Source organism: Aptenodytes patagonicus, chromosome W, assembly GCF_965638725.1.
Source record: "Aptenodytes patagonicus chromosome W, bAptPat1.pri.cur, whole genome shotgun sequence".
NCBI lineage: Eukaryota > Metazoa > Chordata > Aves > Sphenisciformes > Spheniscidae > Aptenodytes > Aptenodytes patagonicus.
This window is the reverse complement of record NC_134981.1, coordinates 40,066,115-40,078,933: the sequence shown is the minus strand read 5'-3', so window position 1 is coordinate 40,078,933 and position 12,819 is coordinate 40,066,115. Positions and strand designations below refer to the sequence as shown.

Sequence of the window (12,819 nt, the reverse complement as noted above, 5' to 3'; positions counted from 1 at the left end):
TTCCTTCTGTCCCCAAGAACCCCCCAGAGGCTTTAAAGACAGTCAGATAGATACTGCTGAGTATGTGTGCATACCCTTGCCTCCTTTCCACCCCCTAAATTAAGTTATTCAAGACACAAATTTCTGCAACAGTTCTCCAGCAGCCCCAGAGACAGAAAAACTGTTTAGTACCTGATAAACTGCCATAGCTTGTCCTACAAAACAACCTCTAGTAAGGTCAGGCTGTCCTGAACACCAGGAAACAGGATTGTTTATCTTTACACCAATGAAGTTGGCAAATCATCAAAATCAGTACATTGCCTGTGCCCAGTAAGGTATTGATAGTTTTGCTGCATGTCCTTTTTTTCTTACAAGACTGTCTGGAACAACATGGCACATCAGTGTAATCTAGCATAGCATTGCACATACTAAACGTGTTCATGACAATTAAATGAGCTTTCCTTATGGAGGAGGAGAGAACTGTGAAAATGCTGACAGCACAAACACAGAGCTGAGGTCACACCAGAAAAAACGCAGACCTTAATTTTAGACAAGTCTGAACTCCAAAACCAAACACAAGACCAAAGAGAGCTTATTTACATCTTCTGCCCAGTACATGGGAATTCTATTAGAAGAGAAGAATACAGCTTCCAGCAGAAAGTATCTTCTGCTACAGCCTCTGACCAAGGAGCTAGCCTCAAAGTTACACTCACAACCTGTCTTCCAGCCAGGATTGTGCCAATGTCCCCTTCCCCAGAACTTCTATATAATCCATTTTAAAACAAACAAACAAAAAGCCTACTTGTTTTCGTCATGCTATGAACTAACCATCAGTTGGTTATGATCAAAAGGTAATTAAGAACTTTCAATTAAGACTGAAGTACCAGTTGGCCCCCAACCACTCTGGGTTATGAAATAAGTGTATTATTTCTCCCACCCTTGACTTTTATGAAGACAAGCAATCAGGAAAACACAGGTATATAATAGATAAAACACATCGGAGGTAGATTTTAAAAGTTGAAATACACTGAAAAGATCTTAAGGCAAAACCTGTCATATTTAACACCAAGAGGTTTCAGTCTGCCCTAGCTCCAGATTGAATACTGCTCACAGGGGAGATTCAACAACTACCTATCTGGAGAGTCAATCATAAGTCATCTAGTTTAGGCACAGGCAGGTGGCTTTTGATATGAGAACAGAGCCCTTGTCTTAAAGGCACAGGCAGGCCTCTGCCTTTTAGAAATATCCCAAATCCACAGAAAGTGCTTCATCTACATTTTCAAGCTGTCCACAGCTACCTGCTGAACCATTTGACCAGTTTATGCCCAACTGTATGCCCAAGCACAGCACTAACTTGCACAGGCCAGACTGCTTCTTTCTCCTCCCCACTCTTCAATAATAGGAAAAAAACCCCAAACCATTGCATTATAAGATAAGACATTATCAGCTCCACCTCACGGACAAAGCAGCTTTTGACTTAAGTCCTTCAACAAAGCAGTAACGTGTACCTCTTCTGAGAAATAAAGCCAAGTTCATCTTTATCTTGGGCAGGAAGTCTATAAAGATGAAAAAATTAAATCACACACGGTCAGCGTTCTGATGCTCCTGCTTTTAAGCAGCTGAATGATAACTGGAAAACAAGTGTTATAACATTAATTATTTAAAGGAGAGTAAGTACAGGCTGTTCAGTCCAGTGATCTCCTCCTACAAAAAATAAAAATCAGACTGCAAGAGATATCTAAGCATTTTGACTCTGGGGAAAAAGAGCACTTACCCAACGTTTCACTACACTGCTAATACAACCTATTCCCAGGTTCAAAACTTTATGACCAGTAAACCCACTACAGTAAAAGCTCTGGGTTTTCCACTGCCTGTTTGTTTTTCCTTCTCTGCCCTCCCTTTCACTCTCAAGCAACTCACTACAAGACACCCAGATAAGTTCCCTGTCTGTTTTCAATTACTGCAAACAAGAAGGAAAGTTTTCCATAGGGAAGTACAAGCACCTCTGCCTTATTTGCTACTCAGGGACAACTGTGCTAGTGATATCCAGAACACCTGTCATAGTGATGAAAGACAAAGACTTTTTTGTGTGCACACTTTATTTGGAGGGGAACAAACACACACCACCACCCCTTCTATTTAAGGCATTCTACAATACCCTTCCTACCTGCTTCCTCTACAGCCCCCTGTAATAGCCATTAAGCCTCAGAAGATCCCCAAAAGACTGGGGAGCTCTACTTCCGTAGTTGGAGAAATCAGAGATGCCAGTGACCAACTCAAAACTCATACTAGAAGTCTGTAAGAAAGGAAAAGAAGAGGAGAGATTGAACTCAAGTCTCCCAGCTACTTAGTAATCCTTCATTCTCCATCTGAAAGGCCCTGGGATCCTATGCCAACAGGCATAAACAGATCAAACAAGCTCAAAAAACTAGCATTGCAAGTTTTAATTAGACTATAGAATATATAACAGCTTTAGTCACTGAAGAAACAGATGTCCTTACTATCAGCATCACAACTACGCAAAACACCTACAAATTGCCAAGAGCATTTTGTGAATGAACACATCTCCCACAAGACATACCTTTTCAGTTAAAGACTTAATATCCTGGGTAACTAATCTGTTGTGCCACTGTCAATATTTTTTTGTTTTCTATTATACAATTTAAAGAATTAATGCAAAGACCCACACTCTTTCCATCCTTCTGCCCTAGAATTTCCACTTAGTGTGGGGACAGTCACAGATGCTGCAGTCTGATGCTTGTTTTAAAGCATCAATTTAGTTATTCTTAAATGTTTATGTGGTAATATTTATGGATTTTTTTTTTGGTGGGGGGGAAGCTGTTTTGAGTTTTGTTTGTTTCTAAGGAAAGAAACAATTTTTCAAAAGATGAGCCCAGCAGTTTTATTTTCCTCAAACTACTCCATGGAAGATTCTCAACCTACTACAACCCTTAACTGTTAAGGGTTAAGTAGTTTACTACTCTACTGTCTTGGCCTTCCGCTTCTGTATGCGTTCACAGTGTTTAAGAACAACCCATACCTTATTTGCAGCAGTAGCACTGGATCCTGGGACCACAGGCACGTTCGTCACTTGCACTGATAAGTAGTTATTGTCTATGAGAGGCCAAGCACCTTCCACTTTGCATGTCTGGAAGTGATCCTTAAAAGTTCTCAGATGAGGATCACCAAACAAGCCACAAAATAGGTAAGTAGGAGAAGTCTGTTCCTCTCCCCGATGTTCTCTGGCTCCTGTGTGGCCACTGTAATTGCAGGGATCATGGGTCACTTCAAGGTTGGTAGAGGATGTGGGTCCATCCTTGGAACAGTTTCTCTGGCTCATGAGGTCGCTGATTCCAAGCACTGCAGAATGGTAGACTAGATTTCCACGGCATACTTTGGAATTGCGATAGGTACAAGCAGCGTATGCCCGCAGGGCCTTGCAAAACTCCAAATCAAAGCCATCAAGAGCAGAGTTTAGATGTGAAGTTAAGGACACGAAGTCTGTGGTGCATTTCTGGATTCGACAAGGTGTTTGAAGCTGGCAGTCAGCTAAGCACAAAATAGAAGGCAGAGAGAAATCAAGCAAACCTCTTAGATTACAATATCCCCTTCCACATTCATAAGTGCTACAGAAAGCATCTTAAAGAACTTACAGTGCTCACCCATTGGGGAGAACATTCTGTAAGAGAGAAAAAGGGGTTGAGAAGGTGTGTGTGGGGGAGGACAGGTGGAAGATAGCAATACAGCCCATCTCTCTCAAAGGCTGAGATAACCCAAGCATGACTTGAATTTTATCTAGACAATAGCAAGTAATAGATTAAGAGCATTAACTCCTGGAAAAGAAATGCTGGACTCATAGTTGGCAAGTGATAAGCATAGAATTGCATCACCATCTTGTTAAGTTAAATCACTTGGTCAATAAGCAAGTCTTCATTTAGTCTTTCAGTGCTTCACATGACAAGTTACTGAACTTTTAAACAGAATCCTGTTCCTGAGAAGGATGTGGTTAAGAAGTTAAGTGATACAGATTTAGACACAAACAAACTGAATGAAGCAGAGATCAGAGTTTCTCTTCTTCAAGAACGCAGGACAAAAAAAAAAGGGGGGGGGGGGGGGGGGGGGAACAACGACAACACAGACGGGGACAGGACAGGACAGACCATAAACTCTATTTGCTTTACTTCCCTGGCACTGCCATAGCTAAAGCTTCACTGCTTGCTTTCTGGAATTAAACAGTGAGAAAACCCACAGCTGTCTGAAGCTCAAGTTGCCAGCTAAGTATTCCAAACACTGCAATAGCACCTCTTACAGCATAATACAATAATGAGACAAGGGGCAAAAAAAAGCACCTCTCCCCACCAAAACCTGAAGTACTTATCAGATGTATGTAAACAGGTACACAGTTCAGGTTACATTAAAAAAAAAACCAAACAAACCAGAAGACAAAAAAAAAAGAACCCACCCATACCAAACAGTTGCACCTTATCTGGTCACCTGATTTCTGCAAAGAAAACATAATTACCATCCTAGCAAGCAAACTGGGATTTTTACAGCCCTCTCTTCCACAGCTCTCATGGTCACAACCTGAAATCCTTCCAGATTCTCATGGCAGTTAACACCAGTCTTAAGAATTTAACTTTTACACAAAGCAACTCATGAGGGGTAGAAACAAAAACAAACAAGGCTGCACAGTGTATTAAAGGAAACATAGATGCACACATTCCACAGGGATTAAAACTAGGACAACAGTCAAATGATAAATCAGGTTCCCTCCCATCCAAAGAGCAGAAGATAGCCATAACAGCAAATAGAACTTCATAAAGAATACTTGCAAGACTTCATGTAATAGTTTTTGGTGCTTGGACAGCTATCAACTGAAAACATGCTGCATTATTTCATTGCTTTTATGACCAATAAAATTCACTGTGTATATATTAATTTGTAATTTCAAGTGGTCATAAAACAGATTTATAACAACACAAAAATACTTAGAGAAGCATATGGAAGTGTGAACAAAGAAAAAGATATTTTACAGCTATTCCTTTCCCTCCCCTCAAATCCCTCTCTTTATACCATTTCCCACCTTTTTTTTTTTGTGTCCTCAAAGTAAAATAGGGCTGAGTTCAGTTTGATTTTAACAGTCCAATTAAAATATTCCTAAGTTTCTGAGAAATGGGGGGTGAAAGAAGACCGAATAATAATGTTGGACCTTTAATTTTTAAATGCAGTTGTTTTCTGCAATTCACAGTGATGAGAGGATATTAGCAATTTCTCTACTTATCCCCTAGCCAACCCTCCTGCGAGTCAGGACTTGCATGACATACCCAGAACATCCAATCTGTGAATTTGGAAGGGCAATGGGTGTTTTGCCTATGATAGGTAGCTAAAGTAAATGTCTTGTCAAAATCCCAACACAGAGTAGAAGCAGCCTTTAACCTACAGCTAAGCATGACCATGAAGCATGAGTAAGCAATAAGTTTCTCAGTACATCTTTGTGCAAGTGATATGCAGCTTTGCTAAGGAGAAAAAAAAAAAAAAAAAGAAAAAAGATTAAATTGTGTTTTAAGGTACGTGATCACAAAGTGAAAAGACCTATGCCAAGCAAACTTACATAAACTATGCCAGTTCAGAGCCTGACTTTCAAAGCATCCTTTTTTTTTTTAAATTATGATTTGTGACATTTTAATCACATATAATTTAGTCTAGGTGGGCAAGACAAGTTATCAAATAGCAAAACAAATCCACCCATCCAAGCCCCCTTGCAACTTTAGGAAAATTCATTCTGCTGCTTTCAGTAGGCTCTTGGTATAGAATCATAGAATCATTGAGGTTGGAAAAGACCTCTAAGATCATCGAGTCCAACCGTCAACCCAACACCACCATGCCCACTAAACCATGTCCCTAAGCGCCTCATCTACACGTCTTTTAAATACCTCCAGGGATGGGGACTCCACCACTTCCCTGGGCAGCCTGTTCCAATGTTTAACCACTCTTTCAGTAAAGAAGTTTTTCCTTACATCCAATCTAAACCTCCCCTGCCGCAACTTGAGGCCATTTCCTCTCATCCTATCGCTAGTTACTTGGGAGAAGAGACCGACACCCACCTCGCTACAACCTCCTTTCAGGTAGTTGTAGAGCACGATGAGGTCTCCCCTGAGCCTCCTCTTCTCCAGGCTAAACAGTCCCAGTTCCCTCAGCCGCTCCTCATAAGACTTGTTCTCCAGACCCCTTACCAGCCTCGTTGCCCTTCTCTGGACGCGCTCCAGCACCTCAACATCCTTCTTGTCGTGAGGGGCCCAAAACTGAACACAGTAGTTGAGGTGCGGCCTCACCAGGGCCGAGTACAGGGGCACGATCACTTCCCTACTCCTGCTGGCCACACTATTTCTGATACAGGCCAGGATGCCATTGGCCTTCTTGGCCGCCTGGGCACACTGCCGGCTCATGTTCAGCCGGCTGTCAACCAGCACCCCCAGGTCCTTTTCCGACAGGCAGCTTTCCAGCCGCTCTTCCCCAAGCCTGTAGCGCTGCATGGGGTTGTTGTGGCCGAAATGGAGGACCCGGCACTTGGCCTTGTTGAATCTCATACAGTTGGCCTCGGCCCATCGATCCAGCCTGTCCAGGTCCCTCCGCAGAGCCTTCCTACCCTCAAGCAGATCAACATTCCCGCCCAACTTGGTGTCATCTGCAAACTTACTGAGGGTGCCCTCAATCCCCTCGTCCAGATCATTGATAAAGATATTGAACAAGACCGGCCCCAAAACTGAGCCCTGGGAAACACCACTCGTGACCGGCCGCCAACTGGATTTAACTCCATTCACCACAACTCTCTGGGCCCGGCCGTCCAGCCAGTTTTTTACCCAGCGCAGAGTACACCTGTAAGAGAGAGAGGGGGAGGTGAAACAGCAATCTGACTAAATCCAGATGACCTAAACCTGCACTTAAACATACAATTTATTTCACTAAAGTTATAAATGTTTAAAAGCACTCAAGCTAAAGAGTAACACTTTCACAGAAGTAAGACTGATCAGATCACTTCTGAGTGAAAAATACTTTAGGTGAGCACTATCAGTGTATCTTCCACCTTCTCCCCAGTTTCCATTAAGTCAGGCAAATAGTTGTTCTATCAAAAAAACCCCACCCCAAAACCACAACCAAAACCCAGAAAAAAAAGCATGTTTTCTCCAAGTCCTCTGGCTTGCTGCTGTACAGCTGCATGCTGCCCTGTTCCGCAATCACTATTTCCAGTGTTACATCAGCGTTTTCACACACGTATTCCCCCGTACAGCGCGCTTCTCACACGGCCTCTGAAGAGCCATCAAGACGGTGCAAACGCTGACGGACGTTTTCCTGAGGACACCGCTCGCAAACTCCGCATCGGCCCGAGCCGCAAACACATCAGCACGCGTACCCACCCCCCCACCGTCCTCGATCCCGCCTTCGGTCCCGCCTTGTTAAATTCTGAGGTACACCTGCGCAGGCGGGTGCAGCCCCTTGTCGGGACCCGGCTCCGCGCAGCGGACGCTCTGCGGCCGCGCATCGGCTCCTCCCTCCCCGGTCCGCCCCCCATACCTGTGCCCAGCAGCAGCCCCAGTGCGGCGATGAGACCGAGGGCGGCGAGCGGCAGGCGGCGTGGCCACTCAGCCTCGGCGGTGCAGGAAGGCGCTGCTCTCCCCATGCCCGTCCATGCAGATCCCCGGGTTGGAGGCGGGACGGGGCCGCAGCATGAGGCGGCGAGCGGGATGCCGACGCCTCCTCCTCACTGCTTCCTCCAAAGGCGCAGGGACAGGCAAAAGCTGCCAGGCCACAGCGGGGCGGGGCGGGGCGGGGCGGCGCGGCACCGAGAGATAATCACAAAGGGAAGGAGCCAGTGAACGAACGAAAGAGGGCAACAGCTCCGCTCCGCTGAACGCACTGCGCCGACCTCCCCGCACCGACCCTGCTGCTTCTCCGTCCCACCTTCCACCTCCCATTGGCTAGCCACCCCATCCAACAGGCCCCCCCACCGTGCCCATAGGCCCGGCCCGGCCCCACCCCCCGCCGAGCTAGAGCAGATTCAAAAGCGGGGAGGGGCCTTTCCCCCTGTCGCCCCTAGTGTCTTGCCTTGTGCCTTGCGGGAAAAAGCCCCTCGCTTGGCTTGGCTAGGCCAGGCCAGACCCGGCCCGGCCCACCCCACTCCACTCTTCGCGTAGCACGCACCAGCTCTGCGGTCGCAGAACAGCCTTGCGCGTCAGCCCCTGAACCTACGTGCTCGGCCGCGTACAGCCAATCACAGCGGCGCCTGCGTTGGCGCGGGAGCCCGCAGCAGTGATTGGCTGCGCTGGCAGCCACACGGTGGGGGGGCGTTCCCCCCCGCCGCTGCGAGAGGGCGCCCGTGGCCCGCGCGGGGCCGGGCTGGGCGCGCTGTCGGGGGGGGGTGGGCAGCACCACACCCCGCGGGGCAGGGGCTTCCCTCAGGAAGGAGGGGGGTGAAACTCCGTCTTGCGGGAGCCCCTTCCAACACAAGCTCGTAACAGTCTTTAAATAGCAACCGGAGCATCTATACCACCTATTCGTCTCCAGTTACAGCTGAAAGCAAACCAACAACAGGACACTCCCCCCAAAAAAGCAGAATTAAATGAAAGTGGGTAAAAGTCAAACACATGCAAGAAACATTAATGGATTTTAAACAAACTGGTTTATTTTCCAGAAGGTAGGTGTGATGCCTGAGCTGCTCCCCTGTAGATGGCATCTCTGTTTCCAGAAGTCAGCACAAGCCTCCTCTTGTACTGCTCACTACACTGCAGGATGCAAAGCATGTAAGCGACTGGCAAAACACGTCATTTCCTTCCCTGTGGTACTCCATCCATGTACGGAGGGCAGAGGTCCCGGCAATACACCCCTGGTAACTCGTACCCCACCATACCCAGGTACTCACATCATATTTGACTGTACAGCGCTGCGTGGCTCACTGGAGTCAAAGCTGTATTGTGCTCTCCTAGGGGATGGGACACTGCAAATTAGGACCTGCATATCAGATAAGCGATAACATGGACATGGCGAGCAGCCCTGGCATGGCGGCAAGGGCAAGGCCCGCAGGTGACTCTGCACCTATGTTGTGGCATGTGCTGCTGTGGGTGTGCCAACCAGGAGGTGGCAGGCACAAAATGCATTTGGGGTCCCCTGCCAGGGCTGTGGAGGTAGCACATTTCCTGCCCACTTCTCTGCAGAAACTTGCACCATCTTTCCTCCCAAACATTAACCTTGTCAGGCAGAAACTCCACGAAACCTTGACAGCCTCACTGATGCGCTGGCCTTAGTATCTTTTTTTTAACTTCTTCACGGCAAAGCAAAGGCATTCACTATCATCGGTTGCACTTTGGGTACTCCCATGCAGCCTGGTCTTACGCTGAGCTGCCGGGCCAGGGGCCTGCCAGTCCTGCCCTGCATGGGCGTCGAGGGCCCCATCGTGCCGCCTGTCCCAGGGAGCTCCCCACGGGGAAAGCACACTGCCAACATGGCCCCCTGCATCACCTCCTTGGCAGTGCCTGGCAATGGCTGCCCTCTTGCACCCCTTGACTTCAAGAAGTGAACGCGACTGAGGCGTGGAGGAGGAAATACCCTGTGGTACCCCCGAGGGTGACATCTGTGGAAAGTCCTCCATACTGAGAGCTGTTTGCTTTATTGGATGCAACCTGCAGTTTGCAAACTCATAAGTGAATCCAGATGTGTGCCTGAACACCTCAGCAATACTTCCCTTCCCTCTCCAGCCCCTGAGATCTCGGAGTCTCTGAGTACCTGTGCCCTCCCTGCCATCTTCTGGCTCTCAACCGCCTTCAGCCACAGCGGCAGCGACCACAGGCAGTGTGCTGCCATACGGTAGCCGCCAATGCCCCCGTACTTATTTGAGTGCTGGGAGCCCGCTTGACAAGCCGCGTACACAGCGCAGCACCACCCCCCCGACCTTCCTTCCCTCCGCAGTTTGGATTTCCCCCCTGCCGGGCTGCCCGCCATCTCTTTTCCTTTCCGTTTCTGCTGTCAGGCTCCTGTTTATGTTGGGCGCCCAGTGCTCGGGCTATTTGTCACCGGAGCAATAACAGTGACAGATTGATGCGCAGCTTCTGGCTGGAAATCTGACCTCACAAATATGGTGATTGCATGTTAATAGTCAGGCAGAAGGGTGAACAGGGAAGGGAAAAACTTCCCAACTTGGCCTTGTGGTCGGTGAAGTCTTGGGTTGGGGGATTACAAAAGCTACAGATCCAACCTGACAGTCTCTCTGTGGTCCATTACATTTTCACCCCGAGTTTGCTACACAGTGTTTCAGGAGAATGGAAGCACCTCTGCTGTTTTTTGGGGTTGGGGGCTGTGCTGTACTAGGTAGGGGCATTTTGAAATGACCAGCCCTTCTGCCAAAGGAAGTGCCAAAAGATGGTTTCACAACACCCAGTACAAAGCGCATGGTGGCTGTGTAGGAAGTCTGCTATGGATGGCAGAGGACTGAGCCTGCAGGACAGAGCCAGAAAGTTAAAGTGGGAATGCCAACCTACAGCGTGCTCAGAATGAGCTCTAAAATATCAACCTTCATTTGAACAGAATCTGCTTGATTCTTCACTCTTTCAGGAGACTCTCTTGGGAAAAGTTTTGGTTTCTTGCTGTTAAATGCTAGGTTCCTGCGACATCCAAGGCTTGCAATGTTCTTCGATAAGAATTTTGGCATGATAAAGACATTTAATAGGTGTTTAATTTAGCTGTAGGCTTGGAGCTTGTTACAAAAAAATTGCAACTGGCCCATGCTGACCAAGGAGAGAGGCTAGGATGCAAAGTATAGAATTGCAAGGGTAATTCTTTTATTCATGCACATGAGGTGTCCCAGCCAAATTGGGGCACACCAAATGTGGTTTTACACAGGGTTCTTATACCTTTCAAGCGTTCAGGTACAACACAATTTGACTAATCACTACTTAACACATACACTACCAATTACTAATCATAGTAAAACTTTGCAAAGCAACTATATTTCTGCAGTGCCATCATCCATCTGCTTCTCTGTTGATCCAGCATCCCTGGAGTTGGTCTTGCTATAGTTACTTATCTATGACACCAGACACTGGGAGGGTTTCAAAGATAGAATAGACTAGACTGTTTCAGTTGGAAGGGACCTACAACAATCATCTAGTCCAACTGCCTGACCACTTCAGGGCTGACCAAAAGTTAAAGCATGTTATTAAGGGCATTGTCCAAAGGCCTCTTAAACACTGACAGGCATGGGGCATCGACCACCTCTCTAGGAAGCCTGTTCCAGTGTTTGACCACCCTCTCGGTAAAGAAATGCTTCCTAATGTCCAGTGTGAACCTCCCCTGATGCAGCTTTGAGCCATTCCCACGCGTCCTGTCACTGGATACCAGGGAGAAGAGATCAGCACCTCCCTCTCCACTTCCCCTCCTCAGGAAGCTGTAGAGAGCAATGAGGTCGCCCCTCAGCCTCCTTTTCTCCAAACTAGACAAACCCAGAGTCCTTAGCCGCTCCTCATAGGACATGCCTTCCAGCCCTTCCACCAGCTTTGTTGCCCTCCTCTGGATGCATTCAAGGACCTTCACATCCTTCTTAAATTGTGGGGCCCAGAACTGCACACAGTACTCAAGGTGAGGCCGCACCAATGCTAAATACAGCGGGACAATCGCCTCTTTTGACCGGCTGGTTATGCTGTGTTTAATGCACCCCAGGATGCAGTTTGCCCTCTTGGCTGCCAGGGCACACTGCTGACTCCTATTGAGCCTGCTGTCAACCAGCACCCCCAGATCCCTTTCTGCAGGGCTGCTCTCCAGCCACTCCTCTCCCAATCTATATTTGTGCCTGGTGTTACTCCGTCCCAGGTGCAGAATCCAGCATTTGTTCTTGTTAAATTTGATCCCATTAATCATAGCCCAATGCTCCAATCTATCCAGATCCCTCTGCAAGGCCTCTTGTCTCTCTCTCTCTCTCTCTCTCTCTCTCTCTCTCGTCAACAGCACCTCCCAGTTTACTATCATCAGCAAACTTGCTAATGGTGCATTCAACTCCTGCATCCAGATCGTTGATAAGTATATTGAACAGAACTGGCCCTAGAATTAAGCCCCGAGGAACACCGCTAGTGACTGGCTAACCTTTCAGGCAAAAATGAGCAACAAGATTTTAGATCATTGCCTCAGGGGCAGAAACATCTAAGATGGGCCAGAAGGGTACAGAAATCAGCATATAAAACAATTCTGAGTGCTGCTGCTTCTTGTTTTTCTGCCCCTGTTTGTCCAAATGCAGTATTTTCAATAAAGATGGAAATAATTTTGCACTGTAGGTGGCAAGATCAGTCTTGTGCTGCAAGCTACTCAATGATAGATGACCTAGGAAGATGAATAACATATTGTGCATTTAGCATTTTCTATGTTTAGTTTCTCTCTTCTCCAAATTATACTTCAGCCACTATTTTTACTCCAGACACCTGGAAAGATTGATAATATACTTGCGAAGACAGTCTTTCTCTCTAGTTTGTGAAAGACAGATAATAAATGAATATTCATATTTTCTATGCAACAAAGTAAGCAAGTCATTAATTTTGTTGAAATAGGACATAAAATCTTTGTAGGGAGCAGACCTGGAGTGGGTCATCCAATCCTCCCCTTTGCAGAAGGATTTGTTTAGTTGCTCTTAAACCTTTCTTAATTGATGAGTGTCATGTATAACCTTGAATATATGAACAGATGGCAATTTTGCAGTCTCCCTTGGCAACTTATTCTATTGCATAACTCTTATTTTCATCATTTTCTTCATATGTAACCTAAATCCCGTTACTTCTATTCTTAGTGACAGATGGTGTCCCAATC

At 46.8% G+C, this 12,819-nt stretch overlaps 1 protein-coding gene across 3 annotated transcripts in view; it reads right to left on the bottom strand.

Annotated features, from left to right (window-relative positions):
* LOC143172041 (repulsive guidance molecule B-like) overlaps window positions 1-7,769 on the bottom strand; it is a 31,353-nt gene extending 23,584 nt beyond the window's left edge. Inside the window, exons 1-2 of one of the 3 annotated variants that reach the window (XR_012997277.1) lie at window positions 3,020-3,070; window positions 1,488-1,535 (exon numbers count right to left, since the gene is read on the bottom strand). Coding sequence is in view for 1 of the 3 variants with exons in the window: in XM_076361258.1 (XP_076217373.1) it covers window positions 3,020-3,528; window positions 7,552-7,657 (615 nt within the window). In the remaining 2 variants the exon portion in view is untranslated. Of the gene's footprint in view, window positions 1-1,487; window positions 1,536-3,019; window positions 3,529-7,551 lie in introns of those variants that run through there. The other 2 variants (XM_076361258.1, XR_012997278.1) reach the window with 2 other exon arrangements.
* Window positions 7,770-12,819: the final 5,050 nt, after the last annotated feature.